The 24,875-nt window shown below is 37.1% G+C and overlaps 1 protein-coding gene across 2 annotated transcripts; it reads right to left on the bottom strand.

Annotated features, from left to right (window-relative positions):
- Positions 1-1,654: 1,654 nt before the first annotated feature.
- On the bottom strand, positions 1,655-24,625 carry LOC137391252 (protein Skeletor, isoforms B/C-like). Of its 2 annotated transcripts, none has more exons than XM_068077667.1 (17): positions 24,538-24,625; positions 22,008-22,166; positions 19,994-20,096; positions 14,917-15,022; positions 12,969-13,134; positions 11,944-12,028; positions 11,045-11,214; positions 8,298-8,408; positions 6,933-7,075; positions 6,633-6,762; positions 6,328-6,465; positions 6,049-6,225; positions 5,189-5,361; positions 4,805-4,862; positions 4,496-4,665; positions 3,266-3,359; positions 1,655-2,179 (listed from the first exon to the last, which is right to left on the bottom strand). In XM_068077667.1, the coding sequence occupies exons 1-17, from the start codon at positions 24,572-24,574 to the stop codon at positions 1,881-1,883; spliced, it is 2,319 nt and encodes a 772-aa protein (XP_067933768.1). In that variant the 5' UTR covers positions 24,575-24,625; the 3' UTR covers positions 1,655-1,880. The 2 variants fall into 2 exon arrangements, with proteins under 2 accessions (XP_067933768.1, XP_067933767.1); XM_068077666.1 differs by having other exon boundaries at positions 6,334-6,465.
- Between the last annotated feature and the right edge of the window lie 250 nt (positions 24,626-24,875).

Below are 24,875 nucleotides of genomic sequence, written 5' to 3'. Positions count from 1 at the left end.
TTGGTACAAGTATGAAAGAAATGTGATGCTCGTGTGACACGAGTATAATTCTTTCTTGTTGAGGAGACAATCTTGATACTTATTTGTTGTTATATTATTGGAAAGATAACTCCGCAAATCATGTTGATTTGTATGAAAAAAATATGGCAAAAACAGTAGACTCTCCTACAATGTAAACAATCGGCCCTGACAACGTTTACATTACAGAGGTTTTATGTGGTACGAGCTGTAACATAAGCTACACGTTAAATGCCTAATCCGTTCTAAGATTGCTCCAAATTCACTCATCCCTTTGGTTTTTCAAATAAGAAAAAAATCAAAATCAATTTTTCAAATTAATTACAGTACAATATCTGTAATATTATTGGTTTGTATCAGCAGATTTTTTCTTATTTTCTAATCACTTTCACTTAGCTTATTGTTCGTAATTACTGTAGTCTTAAGTGGCTAATTGTTGGTGACTACTGTAGTCTTAAGTGGCTTATTGTTCGTGATTACTGTAGTCTTAAGTGGCTTATTGTTCGTAATTAATGTAGGCTTAAGTGGCTTATTGTTCGTAATTATTGTAGTCTTAAGTGGCTTATTGTTCGTAATTACTTTAGTCTTAAGTGGCTTATTGTTCGTAATTACTGTAGTCTTAAGTGGCTTATTGTTCGTAATTACTGTAGTCTTAAGTGGCTTATTGTTCATAATTACTGTAGTCTTTGCACACCTGTACTGTCGATTTAAATTGATTTTTGTAACTTTTTTAGACAGGAAGGTCTGCACTGCAAATACCAAATGTTGCATGTCTAAAATAAAATCAAGCAAACATGTATGTTTACCATAATAAGAGCGGTGTATGTCTATCTCTCCGTCTGGCTAAAACTGGAGTTCAAGAATAGAATGAAAGATTTCTTCCAGCAAGACTCCAGCTCGTGACATTCAGCTCAGTAGACCGGCACTTCATCACCTGAACACACTGAATTGGGCAGCTACTTAATCGCTGTTGTTTATCGGCACATGTGAACATCTTTCAGCGCACATTAGACTACCAGGGTGCATATAATAGAGATACCCCTTATAGACTACTAGGGTACATATAATAGAGATACCCCTATAGACTACCAGGGTACATATAATAGAGATACCCCTATAGACTACTAGGGTACATATAATAGAGATACCCCTATAGACTACCAGGGTACATATAATAGAGATACCCCTATAGACTACTAGGGTACATATAATAGAGATACCCCTATAGACTGCCAGGGTACATATAATAGAGATACCTCTATACATTGTTTTCTCTTGCAACGGCGGCGAGAAAGAACACGGTATTTTTAAGGCTATGGGACTCTTGTTTGCCAAATCAAATTTGAAAGCTTGCACCAGCTTGACGCTTTACTTTATATTTAATTTCTTATGAAATACAAAAACTTTATATCATTTCTTACATTAGGTGGAATTTACGTGAGAGGAGGTTTACGTTATTGGAGCATCTACTGTACATAATTATGATGAGCCTGTTATTGTGCTCCAAGTCCGACAGCTGCCGGCATGTTCCGTGTCAGCATTCATCATGTGACAAGCTGCACTACAGACCTGCCTGTAGAGGCCTTAAGAAGATTACAAATTACAACCTTATTTTAGTGAAAAAATTGCTCATCTCTTTCGTTGGTAAATATACTATATATAATAATGTATAATATATAATAATGTATAATATATAACAATGTATAATATATAATTATAACATATAATAGTAATGTGTGATAACATTTAATGCATATTACATCGATAGTTTTTTATTGAAAAGAAAAAGAGAGCAGCAGCCAAGGCAGCAGCGAAAGCAGGCTGTGACTTAACAATGACATTACAAGCTAAAAGCCGTGGTTTTAGCAGGTGTCTGGGTAAAGCCTGCAGCAAGTTTTACAGCACTTCTCTTTGTTAGCCCCGCTACACTGCTCTCGACATTCCAGAGATTCTTCCCTATTGGAACAGTTCCGTCTCATAGCTCTGCATGTTGACCGCTCTTCTCTCAAGTCCTTGCATACCCAGCATGCATTGCAGCAAGTGCTTTGTATGGTCTCACAGCTTCTGCATTGTCTCCTTGTCACTTCTGAGCACTGTATAGTGCCTGAACCTCGACATTTCTGGCTTATTAGAGGATCAGGAGAAATGCAGCTACCTACAACTATAAAATGAAGGCTTTAGACAACCTATATTATAGAACGGGAACTAATAGTGCGTATTTAAAGAATATTATACAGCATAACATATTGTAGAGTTTAAAATAGCACGTTAAGACAGCTTTTTAAGAGAGTCATCAAGTGCTGCCACAAAGCGCTGCCTTTGAGTACAGAATATACTGTAAAGTCAAACCTCAACTTAGGTTTTACCTCTACATGTACAGACATTTTGACATACAACATAAAATTTGACTAAAGTGTGTCTCTACATATAAAGCACATCCAACATAAAATCCCCAAAATTTCTTGAAACATCAGTTTTGTAGATGAATGTAAAAAGTTGACAAAATTGAGTCAAGTACATTAATTTAAACCATAAAAAATAAATAAAAGTTAAAAATACATTTTGCTGCATATTTGTACCATTGAAACGCTGAACCTACACAATGCAGAGTCTACACATAGCTGAGTCTACACATAGCTGAGTCTACACATTGCTGAGTCTACACATTGTTGAGTCTACACATAGCTGAGTCTACACATAGCTGAGTCTACACAATGCAGAGTCTACACATAGCTGAGTCTACACATAGCTGAGTCTACATATAGCTGAGTCTACACAATGCAGAGTCTACACATAGCTGAGTCTACACATAGCTGAGTCTACACATAGCCGAGTCTACACATTGCTGAGTCTACACATAGCTGAGTCTACACAATGCAGAGTCTACACATTGCTGAGTCTACACATAGCTGAGTCTACACATAGCTGAGTCTACACAACGCTGAGTCTACACATTGCTGAGTCTACACATAGCTGAGTCTACACATAGCTGAGTCTACACATAGCTGAGTCTACACATTGCTGAGTCTACACATAGCTGAGTCTACACATAGCTGAGTCTACACATTGCTAAACCTACACCCCAAGAATCGGATGCATTGTATTTGTGAAAAGTTATTTACAAATGGATATCTTATCTTCATGAAGAGTTATCTGACCTCAGGTTAATGATGATGTAAAACCTGCAGATGACTAAATTAGAGGTAACTAGAGGCAGCCATTGGACTTTATGCTCTGCAATACCAACCAGCAGATGCAGTGCAATCCTGCGCAGGAATTTCCTCTGTAGGCAGCTCATCATAGATACGTACTTTCCAGCCAAGATTCTTGTGGGTGTAACACTTAAAATAAAATGACCTTTGGTTTTTTATAAATTGCTTGTACAGTACAACCACTATTCATGGTCACATGAATATACAATTTTTAATGCATTAAGTAGCATTTGAACATTTTTAGATCCATAAAGTTCTGTGGCTCATTGAGTGTCAGGATGAAAGAGCTGGTAAAGGTTAAAATTAAGACACAGAAATACATAACAAAAATAAGAAGGTATAAAATAAGTTAATGTAAACCGTACCTAGTCACGATTGCAGTAAGGTGTGCTTCGCATTTATTATTACCTTTGTTTTTAAATTTACATATCTCTATAAGCCAACACAGCACCTTGTATGTCTCTAAGCCAACCCTGCACCTTGTATGTCTCTAAGCCAACACTGCACCTTGTATGTCTCTAAGCCAACACTGCACCTTGTGTCTAAGGAATTCTACACTGCACCTTGTATGTCTCTAAGGAATCCTACACTGCACCTTGTATGTCTCTAGGGAATCTTACACTGCACCTTGTATGTCTCTAGGGAATCCTACACTGCACCTTGTATGCTTCAAAGAGTAAAGTAGTAATGAAAATATATTTGTATTTATTTTTTCTTTAATAATTTAGTTTTCTACACGTAGCTTTCACCTTACATCTGTCATTACCTGCAGTGACTATAATAAGTCTTTCAGCTGTCAAAATGGTTGGACAAATTACAATCTGTTGTCATACGAATGTTTCCTCCAACATTCAAGGCAGATCTCAAAATGAACTAACTTCATATGTAAAGGATAATTCATAAAAAACCCTTCAATAAAAATATTACTTTCTATAATAATTTTGATTGAAATTTTATAAATTTATTAATATAATTATAATTAATATAATATCAGAAATTTTAGATCAGCTCGGTCAGTTTTGCAGCAAAACCTTTCATGTAACAATTGCTAAATGGCATGTTTTTGTACTATTCAAAGTTTATGGCACATTGCTAAACAAAGAGCCTGAGATAAGCTCACTGAGATGGGATGAGCAGTGAACTATTCGTGTTTGTATCCTTAAATAAACTTCTGTTTTGGTCTATTAATTAAACTTTGCCTTTTTAAAGTATGAGCTGATCGCTACTCAATAGCTTAAAGCCATTCCATGACATCTTCTCTTTACCTGGTAGTAGATGGTGTCTGGATGCTGGCTGCCAGGAGTGAAAACAAATTCCGTGTACCCGATGCTGTCATTTACACACTCCAAATAGAGGTCTTTCTGTAATTCCTCAAAACATTGGTAAATTTTGTCTTCTGCTTCAATGTTGAACTTCCACTCACAATAGTCACCCACTGCAGAAAAATATTGAAAAATACAAATTGTCTAATAATTTAAGGGGTATGTTGTGGCTGTTGATTGGCTAGCAGAATGCTGCATAAACACCTGAAAAGCAGGTTGAAGGCATGCAAAGTGTCAGGGTACAACAATTACCTGCAAAGTTCTGCAGCTCTTCTGCTACCATTCCTTCATAGATGTTCCCTTCTCCAGACTGCAACGCAACCACAATATATAACAATGAGTGAAGTTCTGCTACTAAAAAGTTAACTAAAATAAAAGAGTGTAACCAAAAAGAGGGTTTGTAACAAAAAAACTGTTTTGTAACAAAAGGCGAAATTTTGTAACCGGAAACAAAGGTGTATGACTGACAGTGAATATGTATGACCAAAGATACAAACATTAATTATACATGAAGTTCTGTAACCAAGGTACGGACACATGACAGAAGGTAAAGTTTCTCATCAAGGACAAAGGAAGGATCAGACCTCATCATAGATGTGTGTATGAAAGTTGGTAAACAGGTTAGTTTAACTCTACCTGTCCATAGCCGCCTTCGGGGCTATCGGTGAAATAGAAGGGGTGGTATCTTGATGCTTCCCTACTGTCAGTTCCTCCAGCTACTTTGAATGTATATGACACGCCTCTCTTCAAATGCAACTCTGGTACAAGGAGTCCATTGATGTACCAAGCTATGCCCCATGAAGGGAGGCCTAGGAAGAAACGTTGGAAAAATCTAAACAGCAAATTATCGGCGCACATTTAACTGTACATCTTTTCTTACAGCAAACCCACAATGCAGTTTAATAGCTCATACTGCATAGACAGGGCAAGAGAAATCCTAATAGAAATCTATACAAAGCAAAGCAAATGTTAAACAAAATACATACTAGTTTATATATAGTGCCCCAGCTACACGTAGAATGGAAGTTGAAATATATACATGTACTTGCTACGGTAGTTTGTTAAAAACTAAATATATGTTCCAATGCTTTACCTTAGGCAAACAAGTGTAAGTTTTCTATGAGACGCTTCGAGAGTGAACAGGCTAAATCTTTTCAGATCTCACAGTTAAAGTGTACTGGTGATAAAAAAGAGAGATTACCTGGCAAAATTTGTTAACAATTTAAGAGGATAATAATATATTTTAATATATTTAATGTTTTTTAAAATTAAAGCTTGGCAGAAACAGAGAAACAATGTAGCAGCCGTAATAATAATAATAATAACAATAATAATAATAACAATGAAGATGCTCGTCAGTATTCTTTCTGCAACTGTGACAAGTATGACGTCTACTTGTTGTTTACTAGTTTCTGTCACCATTCTTTAAATGGATAAATAGTAGTCTAGTTTTAAAGCCCTTGCAGCCTCATCAGGAAGGCGTTCAGTCTCTTTACCTGTGATAGCTTTATAGCCTTGCTCTGACCATGATGGACCGATCTCTACTGTGAAGACAACTCCTTCCTTTCCATAAAGGTGATGAGGTTTGAAAAGAGGCAACTCCTGTCTTTCCTGAACGCCAAATACTGGACAGTTGTTAATTTTTGATCGCCCAAAGTTGATAGTTTTTGAAGCTGAAATAGAAAAATGCACGCAGATGAAGAAAATATTATATTACTGTTTGATTTTGTTCAGATTTACTAAAGTAATCTAAACTAGAGAGCTGAGCGGATAACTCCTACCAGTTATTCGTCCTCCAACAGTATAGTGTTTAGCTGCCTGATCGAGGGAGTTAATTGGACCAACAGACCAGACTATCTGCTGAAAAGTGCCATCTGTCAAATACTCCTGATCTTTGCCGGTTGCAATGTCAGCTGTAGGTATATAGTTGCATGGAGAGTTACAGAGTGACTCAATGCTGAGAAAATATAGGCGGTACAAGTATATATAAAAGAAGATCAAAGGTACAATAAGTAAATAGCATCTATTGAATCACAGCAAAATATAAATTTTGCATCAAGTGACTGTCTAGCCTGTGTACCTGTGGTCAGTGATCTGCGGTACGACACACGTGTGATCCCTTGATTTACCTCTCCATTTATCACAGAAGCATCATCATTTGAAGAGAGAAATGGACTTGAATCTGGACACACTCCTCCAAATGTTGAGCACTGAATACACATACTCAAGCTGCAGATATGTACATTTGAGAATTAAGTACACGGACAACTCTTATCTAGAAAACCTATTGAACTAGTAGACTGAACTTGAAAACTTTTCCACAAGTAGGTACATGTATGTACCTACTTACAAGGTTTGTTAACAACGCTTATACATGTACCTGTGAGTATCCTTCAATATAATAATCTATTGCTCGAGGCTCCATGCCTTCTCTATAGTCGACTACCACTACATCTGAGCCAATCATCATGGGTCTTTCGGTGCTGCCACTCAGTCCAAATGCCATGTAGTCAGTGCTCCTGTCTGTGTAATAGCAGTTGTAAAGCAGATAAGGAATAATCAGAGAGTGTTGTGACCATGCTATCTATTCATTAGAGCAAGATGTTCCTGGTGTGTCACTGTGCCTTCATACATCAATCATTCAGTCTACATTAGTCTAACCTTCATTGCACAATACAGATACATGTAACTTTACTCATCAACTAGTTTCCCAATTAGCTTGCTTAGGTGGAACTAATTTACATGGCAAGACAACTCTTGATCAAACAGCCTTAAAGGTTTCCAGTAGCATCTCATGACATGACCAGGACGAATACGGGTATTTCCTGCAGTCCTCAAGCAGCCAATAGTTAGCTAGACTACTTATGGCCAATTCTCAGACAGCCAATAGTTCGCTCGACTAGTTATGGCCAGTCTTCAGATAGCCAATAGTTAGCTAGACTCCTTATGGCCAATTCTTAGAGAGCCAATAGTTAGCTCAACTAGTTATGGCCAGTCTTCAGATAGCCAATAGTCAGACTACTTACGCCAGTCCTCAGGCAGCCAATGGTTAGTTAGACTACTTGTATACATATATTGTACACAATTATTGTATACAATATATGTATATATACACATATTGTATACATATATGTATATATATATATACGTATATTGCACAATGACGTTAATTAAAAACATTGTTGTTGCACTATCTCTGTTTAGAAGGGAAGGTTTCAATGCTAAAACAAAGTTTTCCACCGAATTATTTTGTAAATAATTTCTAAACAATCTCATTGAAAGCAATAATTTTGGTAACGGTGCATCTTAGGTCGGTAAAACGCGCATACAACGCACTAGCAACGCACATACAACGCACTAGCAACGCACTAGCAACACACACACAATGCACTAGCAACGCACATACATTGTGGATACAACTCCGACACTAATAATTAACAACGCATTAACAACAAAATATTTATATTTATAGTGTGTTAATAAAACAAGTCTAAAACATTACACAAAGTATTCTATTTATTATCTGTTATAAAACAGTTATCTAAAACATTAAACTCCTTTGTATAGCAACCTTGAGCTCTTTAATGCGTTTTTTTCGTTGTGATGCTAGTGTATGCGCGTTGTATTCGTAATGTTTGTGCGTTGCTAGAGCCTTGTATGCATGTTGCGCATGCGTTGTATGCGCGTTTTACCGACCTAAGAAGCACCGTTACCATAATTTTAACAACTAATGGCCATGACTTACCGATTCTTCCAGCCAACTCCATAATAATGTTGCCTCCAGATATGGACCAAGATATCTGAAGGTCATCACTCAGTGCTTCGCAGTTAACTTCCTCATTGGCAGCTGGTACAACTACAATCCATACACTGAAACTGTTAGGCCGTTACCCGCTTACCCGCTGGACACAAAATGTCTAGTGCTATAATACATGATAGGTTCTTAGCTAATGCTTTATAGTGAATCAAATAAAACATGTGACAAAGTAGTCAGCAGCTATAAATAATTTCATTGATGCAATTACTAAGAAGTCTGAGTGTGTTTGGTTGGTTTTACTTCTTAGTTTACTCTAGTCAGAGACAGATGCTATGAGCTCTAATATAGTCAAGATTAACCACTCAGTGATTCCAGACAACATAGTTGAAGGCCTTGTAAAAGTTTTATCATATAATGTTCAGAGAGTTGACAAGTACATGTATAATAAGTGGCTCACCCTAACAGCTTCATTACTTCTAATCCATAACTCATCATATTTGCCTTATCATACATGAGACTTTCATAGTTCAACGTGAATCTGTTTTCAATGGAAGGAGACACTCATAATCGTAAAAAAAATACATTGAGTTTTTATTAAGTTTCAGCTAAATGGTAAATTACAGAGACGAGAGGAACAATACAATAATATTTTAAACCAAATGACAACTGTAGCTACTACTGATCAAGGCTGACAGCTGTAGCTACTACTGACCAAGGCTGACAGCTGTAGCTACTACTAATCAAGGCTGACAGCTGTAGCTACTACTGACCAAGGCTAACAACTGTAGCTACTACTGACCAAGGCTAACAACTGTAGCTACTACTGACTAAGGCTAACAACTGTAGCTACTACTGACCAAGGCTAACAACTGTAGCTACCACTAACAAAGGCTGACAACTGTAGCTACCACTGACCAAGGCTAACAGCTGTAGCTACCACTGACCAAGGCTGACGGCTGTAGCTACCAATGACAAAGGCTGACAACTGTAGCTACCACTGACCAAGGCTGACGGCTGTAGCTACCACTGACCAAGGCTGACAACTGTAGCTACTAATGACCAAGGCTGACAACTGTAGCTATCACTGACCAAAGCTGACAACTGTAACTACCACTAACCAAGGCTGACAGTTGTAGCTACCACTGACCAAGGCTAACAGCTGTAGCTACCACTGACCAAGGCTGACGGATGTAGCTACCACTGACCAAGGCTGACAACTGTAGCTATCACTGACCAAGGCTAACAACTGTAGCTACCACTGACCAAGGCTAACAGCTGTAGCTACCACTAACCAAGGCTGACAGTTGTAGCTACCACTGACCAAGGCTAACAGCTGTAGCTACCACTGACCAAGGCTGACGGCTGTAGCTACCACTGACCAAGGCTGACGGCTGTAGCTACCACTAACAAAGGCTGACAACTGTAGCTACTAATGACCAAGGCTGACAACTGTAGCTATCACTGACCAAGGCTGACAACTGTAACTACCACTAACCAAGGCTGACAGTTGTAGCTACCACTGACCAAGGCTAACAGCTGTAGCTACCACTGACCAAGGCTGACAACTATAGCTACTACTGAGCAAGGCTAACAGTTGTAGCTACCACTGACCAAGGCTGACAGCTGTAGCTACTACTGACCAAGGCTGACAGTTGTAGCTACCATTGACCAAGGCTAACAGCTGTAGCTACTACTGACCAAGGCTAACAGCTGTAGCTACTACTGACCAAGGCTAACAGTTGTAGCTACCACTGAGCAAGGCTAACAGTTGTAGCTACCACTGACCAAGGCTGACAGCTGTAGCTACTACTGACCAAGGCTGACAACTGTAGCTACCACTGACCAAGGCTAACAGCTGTAGCTACCACTGACCAAGGCTGACAGCTGTAGCTACCACTGACCAAGGCTGACAGCTGTAGCTACCACTGACCAAGGCTAACAGCTGTAGCTACTACTGACCAAGGCTAACAGCTGTAGCTACTACTGACCAAGGCTAACAGTTGTAGCTACCACTGAGCAAGGCTAACAGTTGTAGCTACCACTGACCAAGGCTGACAGCTGTAGCTACTACTGACCAAGGCTGACAACTGTAGCTACCACTGACCAAGGCTAACAGCTGTAGCTACCACTGATCAAGGCTGACAGCTGTAGCAACCACTAAGGCTGACAACTGTAGCTACCACTGACCAAGGCTGACAGCTGTAGCTACTACTGACCAAGGCTAACAGCTGTAGCCACCACTGACCAAGGCTGACAGCTGTAGCTACCACTGACCAAGGCTGACAGCTGTAGCTACTACTGACCAAGGCTGACAACTGTAGCTACCACTGACCAAGGCTAACAGCTGTAGCTACCACTGATCAAGGCTGACAGCTGTAGCAACCACTAAGGCTGACAACTGTAGCTACCACTAACCAAGGCCGATTACTAGACACTATGGAGACAATGCCTCAACAGGAGCATTGACCTCTGCATAAATACTTTTGTAGCTACTAACCAACTGAACACAGAAGTCAGTGGAAGACCCTCAACAATTCCTGTTGTTATGAACTCTCTTTCAACCATGGTTTTCTTTTGACAACAATGGCAAGTTACAACAGAACCACACATCCAGCCTTAAATAGGTTTTAACAAACCAACTCATAGTGCATGTTAAAATATGTTTAACACAATGAATAACTGAGCAAATTATTCTATAGGTTTTTACTTGAGCCAATCATACACCATATCCTCACCTGTATCAATATGAGCCGGCACATTCAAGTTGCTTGGAAAGACAACTTCTCCAAAATTGTGGCTGTAGGAGATGCAAAACATGCTGAGCCATTTAAGATCTGTAGCTGATATGGTGCTGGGGAGGGTGAGAGTTATGTCTTTAGAGTTGTATCGGCCTGCCTTCGTAGCTCTAGGGAAGACATGAAAAAAATAAGCAAAAACAGTGAACCATAATTCGACAAAACACAAGCAAGTTTTTTTAGAATAATCCAGAGCATATGACAGATTCCTGAAACCCACACTTTCACTCATAACATAACACAGTTTAACGGCTCAGTGTTACACCCGGTTTGTTAACAGGCCAACAAAAGCTGTACTGAAAGTACTTACATATAGCAAGCGCTTACATATAGCAAGTGCTTACATATAGCAAGCGCTTACATATAGCAAGTTCTTACATATAGCAAGCGCTTGCATATAACAAGTGCTTTCATATAGCAAGTAGGTAAGAATAGGTTATAATGAACATCAAAATATGCAAGAGGAAAAATATTCAGGTTTGCCATTTTATAGCTGTTAATAGCTGTTAGTAGCTGTTAGCAGCTGTTAATAGCTGTTAATAGTTGTTAGTGGCTGTTAGTAGCTGTTAATAGCTGTTAATAGCTGTTAATAGCTGTTAGTGGCTGTTAGTGGCTGTTAGTAGCTGTTAATAGCTGTTAGTAGCTGTTAATAGCTGTTAATAAGCTGTTAATAGCTGTTAATAAGCTGTTAATAGCTGTTAGTAGCTGTTAATAGCTGTTAGTAGCTGTTAGTAGCTGTTAATAGCTGTTAGTAGCTGTTGCAAGTCTCAGGTATTCCAAAACAGAATAGTTTAACCGGAACACGGTTTTGGCAAGCAGTAAACAGAAATAAAGCCTACGTTACTCCATTTTCATCTGGTATTATTCCATAAGGTGCTCTCTGGATAGACACTCTGTCTGTAGTACCAACGTAAAAGAAAGCATCTGCAATAAAAATAACTCGCAACTAGTTCTTAGTTTAAATTTAGAAACTCATCTACTAACCAAAGCAAGAGCGTTGTTTTTTCAGTTACTAAAACTAAACATTGGTTGAGATTCAAGCTCTCAAGCCATCTTGATTAGCAAAACTGTGATTAAAATATCAGAGTTTATAGGCCTAGAGAGGGACAAGCCTGTACAGTAACCCAGAGTTTATAGGCCTAGAGAGAGACAAGCCTGCACAGTAACCCAGAGTTTATAGGCCTAGAGAGAGACAAGCCTGTACAGTAACCCAGAGTTTATAGGCCTAGAGAGAGACAAGCCTGTACAGTAAGCCAGAGTTTATAGGCCTAGAGAGAGACAAGCCTATACAGTAACCCAGAGTTTATAGGCCTAGAGAGAGACAAGCCTGTACAGTAACCCAGAGTTTATAGGCCTAGAGAGAGACAAGCCTGTACAGTAACCCAGAGTTTTAGAGTAGCAGGAAATTATGACTCACTAATTCCTAAAGTGAATAGTTGTCCAAACCAATGAGTTGGCATCGTGAACAATTAAGATTGTCACGGTCTAAATGTGCAAGATGGAGTAATGCACTTGTACCAAAAAGCAATAGGACTTGGATGTCATTCTAGGAAATTTCCAAACTGTTACACATCAATTGAACCTTGAAGGAGAAAGACCGGAACATGTGCTATCTACATGTATATGTATTACCAACAGGCATCCAAGTCATATTGAGGCTTTACTGGAGGCACTTGTAGCACAAAACTAATGAATATGCTAGCAGATAAGTCTATGAAGCACACTATTAACTTAAACTATGAATGGTGTTGCTAATTAAATCTATTGAAACTATTGCTTTAATGGACTGTAAAGTCTCTGACAACCTCATTTATTTACTAAAAGTTTCACATACGACACAAGAGTTCCACTGAGAAATACATACCTGGACCATTGCCATCATAAGTGAATGCTTTAATTTGAATCAATCGATCTGTGAGTACAGTGACAGTACCAGAGCTGACCAAATGGGCACGCGTTGTAAATGTCCCTATCTCTACTGGAGCCGGAACACTAAAGCTAGTAGGAATATCTGCTCCTCCTAGTAGCTCCTTGAAATGTATGTAATAACTGTTGTAATGGTAAAAAAAACAACTCTAGCGTTGATGAGGTAAAGGTGTGCTGAATAACTATCATAAACTTGGAGTTATCTTCTACACGCGACTTTCAACATTATCCTATTAATATGGTAATAAATAGGTTGAAAAGATGATTCGCGGTTGACACCAGCAATAACATTCCTGGTATATGGCAGGCATTCAGTTATTGAGCATTTACACAAATCTAGGCAGGCCTACATTGACCCTCTATAAACAAGGCATATGAGTATGACAATCAGCAAATAAACTAATCTAGTTATTCTGCTGCTGTGAGAGGCCTACAAATCATTTCAAATACCATGCACATATAAGGTATCTGTATGTACACTGTACACTGTACACATACCCTTTATATATAAAGTATTTATATGTACACTGTAGACTGTACACATACCCTATATGTATAAGGTATCTACAAGTACATTATACCCATACCCTCTATGGATAGGGTAATTGCATGTACACTATACACATACCCTCTATGGATTAGGTATCTGCATGTACACTATACACACACCCTCCATGTATATGGTATCTGTATGTACACTATACACATACCCTTTATGTATAAGGTATCTGTATGTACACTATACACATACCCTTTATGTATAAGGTATCTGTATGTACACTATACACATACCCTTTATGTATAAGGTATCTGTATGTACACTATGCACATACCCTTTATGTATAAGGTACCTGTATGTACACTATACACATACCCTTTATGTATAAAGTATCTGTATGTACACTATACACATACCCTTTATGTATAAGGTACCTGTATGTACACTATACACATACCCTTTATGTATAAGGTATCTGTATGCACACTATACACATACCCTTTATGTATAAGGTATCTGTATGCACACTATACACATACCCTATATGTATAAAGTATCTGTATGTACACTATACACATACCCTTTATGTATAAGGTATCTGTATGCACACTATACACATACCCTTTATGTATAAGGTACCTGTATGTACACTATACACATACCCTTTATGTATAAAGTATCTGTATGTACACTATACACATACCCTTTATGTATATGGTATCTGTATGTACACTATACACATATCCTCTATGTATAAGGTATCTGTATGTACACTATACACATACCCTCTGTGTATAAGGTATCTGGATGTACACTATACACATATCCTCTATGTATAAGATATCTGTATGTACACTATACACATACCCTTTATGTATATGGTATCTGTATGTACACTATACACATACCCTCTGTGTATAAGGTATCTGGATGTACACTATACACATACCCTCTATGTATAAGATATCTGTATGTACACTATACACATACCCTCCATGTATAAGGTATCTGGATGTACACTGTACACATATCCTCTATGTATAAGGTATCTGTATGTACACTATACACATATCCTCTATGTATAAGATATCTGTATGTACACTAGGGCTTTCATTTCAAATGTATAGATATGAGTTAAACTAAAGAAGATCCGCTACGAAAGAGTCCAGGTGTAGGAAAAGGCAGCAACATAAAATACATAAACAAAAGTCATCTTTATACAAAACCTAATTCTGAACTTGAGGATACAGGAGACTTCGGAACTTAATACCGCTGTTGATTTTAAAGAAATAAATGCTTCATTAATTGCTAATATTCTAGCTTATCCAGGCTTTCAGTCAGAGATCTGATTCATCATGGTGAATTTTATTGTTTGAGATTTTCTTACCATACTGGAAAGTATTCCCACACCTATGTAAGTAAATTGCGTAATAGAGCTGCCATTAGGAAGTTGAAGAACCAGTTTCTCTCTTTCATATGACCTTAAACCTGACCTACAAAATATCCTCACTCATCTTGTAACAGTCATTCACTGATCAGCATCCATCAGATGTGAGTAAGAAATAAGAAAACTGCTCATCATACTAGAAGAGTCCATGGTGAAGTCTACTGGCTAATGCATACAACTCCAGCAAATAATATGATATAATGTGGACGACTGAAGCTTCTGTTTCAAACACTCCAGACTAGGAAAGATAGCACGGAGTACATGAAACAACTTGTAGCATGATAGTTCGAGTATGTCAAAATGTTGATTCAGCACTTTTCTAGATCTGTTTCAGGTAGGCAACTGACAGATATGATGGCAAGTGATGGCAGGTACTAACATGTGGTTACAAATGTTCATAAAACCAGCTTTAAAGAGATCACAATGATGTCTATTAATCATAATAAGCATAAGCTTATAATAAGTTAAGCATAATCATTACTAGTGAAGAAATAAGATTAATTGAAAGATTTACATATGTGAGACGCCTGAACTATTAGTAGTAGTAAACCACCAGGGTTGAAACAAACAAGGAAACTCTGCAAGATTATCTTTGGATAAAAAGGTTTTCTACAGAATGAGTATTTTAGGAATAAACTTGTATGAGTCTGAACTCATATGAAGAAATTGAAATCACTAATTGAATAAGAGCAGCCTTATCTATAAAACTATGAGTTTGTAGTTCTAGTAGTACAATGACCTATATACATCAGTTATATAATAATTATTCAGCATAGGAACTATTATGCATTAAAAAAGTAAGTTACACAATAATAAAAATGAGCTGTTTTTGTAAATAATATTAACAGATTAATTCATCACAGACAAACAGACAGACAGGTGTACAAAGACTCTTAAACAAAAGACAAATTTGTGTCTCATTGCATTTGCTGGTATAAGGAGTAAGAATGACTACCAGTAGACTTGGATCCTAAACTGGTACAGCCTTAGCTAATAGGTGGCCCCTCCAGTGTTAAAATCGGTTAAACTGCCCAATAACTACATGAGCATAAACTAGAATTTTTTATGTTTGGGTTATGTAAATGATTGGTTGCCAGGTTAAGTAACAAGTTGGAGTTGAAGTCTGAAAAAAGATGACCCTGAAAGGGAAGCAGAAAATGTGAGTTGGAAGAAACCACAGAAGTGGAAGTTGCAAAGCTTTAAAGCTACCAAGTTGAAAGCACATTTTAATTTAGACATGTATAACTAACCCTATAACTGTAAAAATGCATGTTCACTTTATGTTCACACTCCATGTTTAATCTTGTTGTTTGTTTACTAAAAATAAAAACACACTTGACTACCCTTGAATTACTACAGGTATCAAATCACTTGGTTATCATTGAAATACTACAGATATCAGATAACTTGGTTATCCTTGAACTGCTACAGGTATCTGATCACTTGGTTATCATTGAACTGCTACAGATATCAGATCACTTTGTTACCCTTGAACTACTACAGATATCAGGTCACTTTGTTATCCTTGAACTACTACAGGTATCAGATCACTTGGTTACCCTTGAACTACTACAGATATCAGATCACTTGGTTACCCTTGAACTACTACAGGTATCAGATCACTTGGTTATCCTTGAACTACTACAGATATCAGATCACTTGGTTACCCTTGAACTACTACAGGTATCAGATCACTTGGTTATCCTTGAACTACTACAGATATCAGATAACTTGGTTATCCTTGAACTACTACAGGTATCAGATCACTTGGTTATCCTTGAACTACTACAGATGTCAGATCACTTGGTTACCCTTGAACTACTACAGATATCAGATAACTTGGTTATCCTTGAACTACTACAGGTATCAGATCACTTGGTTACCCTTGAACTACTACAGATATCAGATCACTTGGTTACCCTTGAACTATTACAGGTATCAGATCGTTTGGTTATCCTTGAACTACTACAGATATCAGATCACTTTGTTATCCTTGAACTACTACAGGTATCAGATCACTTGGTTATCCTTGAACTGCTACAGGTATCTGATCACTTGGTTATCATTGAACTGCTACAGATATCAGATCACTTTGTTACCCTTGAACTACTACAGATATCAGGTCACTTTGTAATCCTTGAACTACTACAGGTATCAGATCACTTGGTTACCCTTGAACTACTACAGATATCAGATCACTTGGTTACCCTTGAACTACTACAGGTATCAGATCACTTGGTTATCCTTGAACTACTACAGATATCAGATAACTTGGTTATGTTTGAACTACTACAGATATCAGATCACTTGGTTACCCTTGAACTACTACAGGTATCAGATCACTTGGTTATCCTTGAACTACTACAGATATCAGATAACTTGGTTATCCTTGAACTACTACAGGTATCAGATCACTTGGTTATCCTTGAACTACTACAGATGTCAGATAACTTGGTTATCCTTGAACTACTACAGATATCAGATCACTTGGTTACCCTTGAACTATTACAGGTATCAGATCGTTTGGTTATCCTTGAACTACTACAGATATCAGATCACTTTGTTATCCTTGAACTACTACAGGTATCAGATCACTTGGTTACCCTTGAACTACTACAGATATCAGATCACTTGGTTACCCTTGAACTATTACAGGTATCAAATCACTTGGTTATCCTTGAACTACTACAGATATCAGATAACTTGGTTATCCTTGAACTACTACAGATATCAGATCACTTTGTTATCCTTGAACTACTACAGATGTCATATCACTTGGTTACCCTTGAACTACTACAGATATCAGATCACTTGATTACCCTTGAACTAATACAGGTATCAGATCACTTGGTTACCCTTGAACTACTACAGATATCAGATCACTTGATTACCCTTGAACTACTACAGGTATCAGATCACTTTGTTACCCTTGAACTATTACAGGTATCAGATCACTTGGTTATCCTTGAGCTACCACAGATATCAAATCACTTTGTTATCCTCGAACTACTACAGGTATCAGATCACTTGGTTACCCTTGAACTACTACAGATATCAGATTACTTGGTTATCCTTGAACTACTACAGATATCAGATCACTTTGTTATCCTTGAGCTACTACAGATATCAGATCACTTTGTTATCCTTGAACTACTACAGATGTCAGATCACTTGGTTACCCTTGAACTACTACAGATATCAGATCACTTGGTTACCCTTGAACTACTACAGGTATCAGATCACTTGGTTACCCTTGAACTACTACAGGTATCAGATCACTTGGTTACCCTTGAACTATTACAGGTATCAGATCACTTGGTTATCCTTGAACTACTACAGATATCAGATAACTTGGTTACCCTTGAACTACTACAGATATCAGGTCACTTGGTTATCCTTGCGCTATTACAGATATTAGATAACTTGGTTATGTTTGAACTACTACAGATATCAGATCACTTTGTTATCTTTGAACTACTACAGATATCAAATCACTTGGTTATCCTTGAACTACTACAGATATCAGATCACTTGGTTACCCTTGAACTACTACAGGTATCAGATCACTTTGTTATCTTTGAACTACTACAGATATCAAATCACTTGGTTATCCTTGAACTACTACAGATATCAAATCACTTGGTTATCCTTGAACTACTACAGATATCAGATCACTTGGTTACCCTTGAACTACTACAGATATCAGATCACTTGGTTACCCTTGAACTACTACAGATATCAGGTCACTTGGTTATCCTTGCGCTATTACAGATATTAGATAACTTGGTTATGTTTGAACTACTACAGATATCAGATCACTTTGTTATCTATGAACTACTACAGATATCAAATCACTTGGTTATCCTTGAACTACTACAGATATCAGATCACTTGGTTACCCTTGAACTACTACAGATATCAGATCACTTGGTTACTCTTGAACTACTACAGGTATCAGATAACTTGATTATTCTGGAACTAATACAGGTATCAGATCACTTAGTTACCTTCAAACTGCTACAGAAGTCAGATCACTTGGTTACCCTCAAACTGCTACAGATATCAGAAGAAAAGAGGGAGAAAAAGAAAATACGCCTTAGAGAAGAGGTTAAAAGAATTGTATAACAAGGGTTCAAGTTGAAAAAATAAAAAGCTATTATTGCTGGACTGATATAGTAGATCAAATACATAAATGTATTTAGATGATGTGAAAGAATGTCCCTCTTCAAATAACAATGTAGGTTGCTACAGCAACAGCAATAACATGGCAGTGCCATTAAGCCTGCCATAGCTAATCTGTGTCTCAGATCTGCAAAGTCATTGCTTAACTGTCAAGTAGTTTAGGAAATAATATCCAGCTTATTACAAAGTATTATGATATTAATTTAAGTAGAAAATTCACTAGAAAAGCTCTCAAGGAAGTTAATGTTTACTTATAAAGTCAACCATAAAAGTGGGACATTATGCGTTATGTCAAACAATAAAAAGGTGTGGTACCAGCATGCAAAATAATCTTTGTTTTTGAAAACAGGGCCTACTACTCATTATTTCATGAATTGTTAATAATTACTAGTAGTTTAAAATATTTGAATGAAAAGAATGTAATAAATTCTTTTTGCCAGGTTGCAGCAAAATTAGACTGACAGCAAAAAAATAAAAAAACATATGTCATATTATGTCAGTATATTAAAATTATAAAAATGGAGCTTTCTATCTTTGTATACAAGTAACACAAAATAACTTTTACACTCTTTTCTGATAAATTAAGACTGTGCATGCACCCGACTGTACCACTGAAGTGTGTATATGAGACACGTTCTCAGGTAAAGAGAACTGTGTTTATCGTAAAGGTTGAAGTTGCTATGGTAAGCGTTACCATAGCAACTTCAATGCTAAAGATGAAAGGCTAAAATTTTATTAGACGGATATCATAGCTGAACATAGGGATTCAACCTGACCAATATCAAACTAACATTTAACAGCCATAAAAGCAGATTGAGTTGAATATACGACGTACGTCTCTGCAGTTGGGTTTGCTAAGACTACAGCCGTGGGGTCAAATCCACCAGCTGCCATGACCTCTCCATAAGACTGTGATGTACCCAGGATAAATGCTGCATCTTTAAATACAAAATTATGTTCTTTCATCTGCATGACAAAGGTAAGCATTAAAAATGCATTAGAAAATATGAGTATTTGATAAAGAATGACATTGCTTTGGATGCAGCAGTGAAAGGCACAGCTACATGCGCCAGCAAAATTCTGCATTTGTGTTTTCAGCGTGTCACCAATGCGTTGCTGACAGCTGCATGACACATTGTCTGTGAACAAACATGATGGTCTAGGTTAGTGGAGCAAAACTGGCGCATATAAATGTATAAACTGGTTTACACTATATCGCCGTATAACGGTGTTCAACCCACAATACTTTGGTGATCGCAAATTCCCATTTGCGAAATTCACAAATTCCTGATTAGCATAATTCTATAATGCATGCTGTTAATTCAAAACACAAGCTAATAATATTTGAAATCAGATACTCACATGATCTCAAACTTATTTCATGATCTCAAACTCATTTCATGATCTCAAACTTATTTCATGACCTCAAACTCATTTCATGATCTCAAACTGATTCCATGACCTCAAACTCATTTTATGATCTCAAACTCATTTCATTACCTTAAAACTCATTTCAGGATCTCAAACTCTTTTCAGGATCTCAAACTCATTTTATGATCTCAAACTCATTTCATGATCGCAAACTCATTTTATGATCTCAAACTCATTTCATTACCTTAAAACTCATTTCAGGATCTCAAACTCTTTTCAGGATCTCAAACTCATTTTATGATCTCAAACTCATTTCATGATCGCAAACTCATTTTATGATCTCAAACTCATTTCATTACCGTAAAACTCATTTCAGGATCTCAAACTCATTTCATGATCTCAAACTCATTTTAGGATCTCAAACTCATTTCATGACCTCAAACTCATTTCATGATTTCAAACTCATTTCATTACCTTAAACTCATTTCATGACCTCAAACTCATTTCATGATCTCAAACTCATTTTAGGATCTCAAACTCATTTCATGACCTCAAATTCATTTCATGACCTCAAACTCATTTCTTGATCTCAAACTCATTTCATGATCTCAAATTCATTTCATGACCTCAAATTCATTTCACGACCTCAAACTCATTTTAGGATCTCAAACTCACTTGATGAAGTCAAACTCATTTTGTGACCTTAAACTCATTTTATGACCTTGAACTCATTTTATGACCTCGTTCTTTCTGTATTCATCTGATTTTCATGATTAAAATGTAATGCAGGTTAGCTACCATTTTCTTCTTAAATAACAATAGAACAGTGCAAGTGCTGTATAAATACTAAAGCTATTATAAATGCTAAGGCTATCATATATTTTAAGGCTGTCAGAAACTGTTGATGATTTGTAATTGACAATTAATACGATCAGCATGCTCCAACCATAATGACAAAAATTTCAACAAGGTCGACATAGTCTTCACTTGACAGAAATCAATTTTCATTGGTCAATATATTTGTATACAATGAGTCTATTAGTAACTTTGGTATGTACAGCTTTGTCTTCAGTCAGGTAATTAAGAGACTAATACTGTAGTTACGGTTGCTAAAATGTAAAATCAAAATGTGTTCAAGTATATACGTAGACATATGTATATATAAACCTGAAGTTTTGTCAACAAAAGTTGTAGTACATCAATCACAAGGTCTTCAACTTAAAAGAGAAAAGCTCAAACTAAAATTATACAATATATAGCCGTACCCCTCAAGGGGTATACAAAGGTAAGAGTGTACTATTAACAGTCTGTACATATGTCATGCTATTTAATAAGTGTTTCTGGGAACAGACACACCCAAAAGATAATAATTCTATAAATAGCACGACCAGATAAACTGTATCAGATGTAACTTGTCAAGGGAGTTTTAAGCTAAACCAAACTGGTTCACAAGACAAATGAGTCTTAAGTAGTCTTACCTCCGAGTGAGCTGTCAAAGGTAAAATCAACGACTTGAACTCTGGAAGAGTCAGCGATGTAGATATCTCCATCTAGTTGTTCTCGTAGCCTGGGATTGCTCCATCCTGACTGAAGCAACTTACCATAGTATGGGTAGTCTGCTAGAACGAAGCTACATCCTGCAATGTGCCACTTTGATTTAAAAACATATCAACCTGACTTAGGAACGCAGTAGCGTGACTTAGAAAGTGTGAGAGCCTAACTTACAGAACATGTCAGCTTGATTAACAGAAAATGTCAGGCTGACTTGAAAAACCTGTCAGCCTGACTAAGGGAACATGTCAGCTCGACTTGGAGGCTGTAACTGTTACACACAACTGTTACACACTTACAACTGTTAGACACTTACAACTTTCTTTAAGCTATGAAACAACTGGATCTGCTTTACTGCGACAGCTGCTTCTACTTAGGTATACCTGCTCATGAGATCTACTCTGATATGACAATTATTTCTACTTAGATACACCTACTCATTTGGTCTCTGGTATAACAGCTATTTCTACTTAGGTACACCTACACATGGGATCTCTATTATAACAGCTATTTCTACTTAGGTACACCTACACATGTGATCTCTAATAAAGCAGCTATTTCTACTTAGGTACGTACACCTACTCATGTGATCTCTGGTATAACACCTATTTCTAGTTAGGTACACCTATTCATGTTAACTTTCCACAACCAACATTTTGTATTTGTTTTTGATGCTGTCTCAACATCAGCTATTAAGCTTTAACACTGTTGGGGTGTTAATTGGCATGAATGTCCACATTGATGAGTGATAATGATGTTAACACCTCACAAAGTGTGTCAGCATAGATAAATCTAATCTATATTTTTAGTGCCAGTCATGCCACCTAATAATTGACTTCAATTAGTCTGTTAGAATTGATAAATGAAATTGATAAAGTCATAAGTAATTATGAGTATTAGAATTCTAGCATATTTACCAAAATAAAAAACCTAAATAGTCCCAATGGGACACATTTTCAAAGGCCTAATGATCATAAAACGTTTTAAATAAACTTGCTTAATGATGCAGTGGAAGTGATACACACAGCTCATTACCTTCTTTGGCCACATGCCTATCAAGTATACCATGGTATACTTGCTGTAATTGTATCTCTATATGCTAGGCTATATGCTAGGCTATATGCTAGGCTATATGCTAGGCTATATGCTAGGCTACATGTTAGGCTATATGCTAGGCTATATGCAAAATACTGAACTATATACAGACCACAGAACTAAATAACCTAATAAATATATAGATAAATTGTTGCAATGCTTAGACCATATTGTATGCTCGCTGCTCTGACAGCAGATCAGAATACCAAAGAGGTGCAACATGGTCTTGAGAAAAGACATACTCAACTCTACAGGTTACCTCTTTACCTGAATGTACCACACATGATGTTCTACCGGTTAACTTTCTACCGGACTGTACCACACATGATGTTCTACAGGTTACCTTTCTACCTGACTGTACTACCCATGATGTTCTACAGGTTACCTCCTTACCTGAGTGTACCACACATGATGTTCTACAGGTTATCTATCTACCTGAATGCACCACACATGCTGTTCTACAGGTTACCTCTCTACCTGACTGTACCACACATGATGATCTGCAGATTAACTATGTACATGAAGTATGACCTGAGTGTGCCACACTTGATGACACTACACTTGACGCTGTCATGTCACAGGTCACTGTTTCATGCACTGCCTTAATCAATACTGTATTTTATCACTATAAAGTCAAGGTATTTCCTATGTGCTTTGTGATTCATTTCTCCCCCCCTTCCGTTGAAGCTGTTTAGCATAACATCTAATGCTATTTGAATTAATTATCTTTATTTGATATCTAGAAGCTCTATTATATTTTTGCTGCCCGTAGAACATTTTTACACCAACCAGAATTGCCGTCAGCACTATGACAGCTTATATCACAACTTGTATGACATTATGTTAAATTATTGGTTATATACTGTGGTATATGGCTAGTATGTGTGCAAGGGCGCTCGAGGTCTCACATATAACAGGGTAAAATATTCTCAATATTCATTTTTCATGGTTATAAAGGACTTAACAAATTTCACTGTTATAACTTTTGCCTGGGAAATCAGCTGGGAAATTGCCCGCATGTAATTGAATGGTGAAGCTAAACAAACAGGAAATCCAAAAAAGCATAAGATACTTAATATAGGAAAATCTTTTGAGTAGATCCCAGAACTCGACCAGCTGTTTAGGAGATTATTACAATGAGGATTTGCCTGCCACTGCAAGCACTATGTTAAGTATAAGATAGTGGAGCAATGGTGTAGAAATATACACAGATACAGGCTAATACCTTTACCCCTATATAGAGCAAAATGATGGTCCCTATATCTCTAGGTTCTGAAACACAGTTCAACAGTTAAAGGACTCTGAAAGAAAATGACTCCAATAAACGCTGTCCTCCGGCGGTGCTCTCGAACTGTAACTTACCAAGAGTTACCAATAAAAGAAATTTTAGTATCTTCATGTTCTCTGCTGGCTGACCCAAACTTTAGGTGCGCAAGATTTCCTATCTGGCAGTAGAAAAGAATATGTGAATAAATCTGGGATTTTTACAATAATTTATATGAACCTGATTAGATTTGGTTGAACGGCTAAGAGATTTGCAAGGGCGGAGCCAGAAAGTCTTATTACAAGGGACATATAATAATTCCCATCATCTGTTAGGTTGTACTATAATAGAGCTAAATGCAAAGCCCTATGACATAAAAGGTGCCAAACCCTCAACTAACATTTGGTTACACAGAGTCTGCATACAGGCATCTAAC

Source organism: Watersipora subatra, chromosome 3, assembly GCF_963576615.1.
Source record: "Watersipora subatra chromosome 3, tzWatSuba1.1, whole genome shotgun sequence".
In the NCBI taxonomy this organism is placed as follows: Eukaryota; Metazoa; Bryozoa; class Gymnolaemata; order Cheilostomatida; family Watersiporidae; genus Watersipora; species Watersipora subatra.
Note: the sequence above shows the minus strand (reverse complement) of the source record. Positions and strands in the feature narration are given on the sequence as shown.

Coding starts and splice junctions, on each gene's coding strand:
- LOC137391252 (XM_068077667.1), bottom strand. CDS start 24,574: ATGAAGATACTAAAATTTCTTTTATTGGTAACTCTTG. Junction 6,226..6,327: donor AGGACGAATAACTGGTAGGA/GTTATCCGCTCA, acceptor TTTCTATTTCAG/CTTCAAAAACTATCAACTTT. Junction 2,180..3,265: donor GGATTGCACTGCATCTGCTG/GTTGGTATTGCA, acceptor TTCATTTTATAG/TTGTAGGTAGCTGCATTTCT.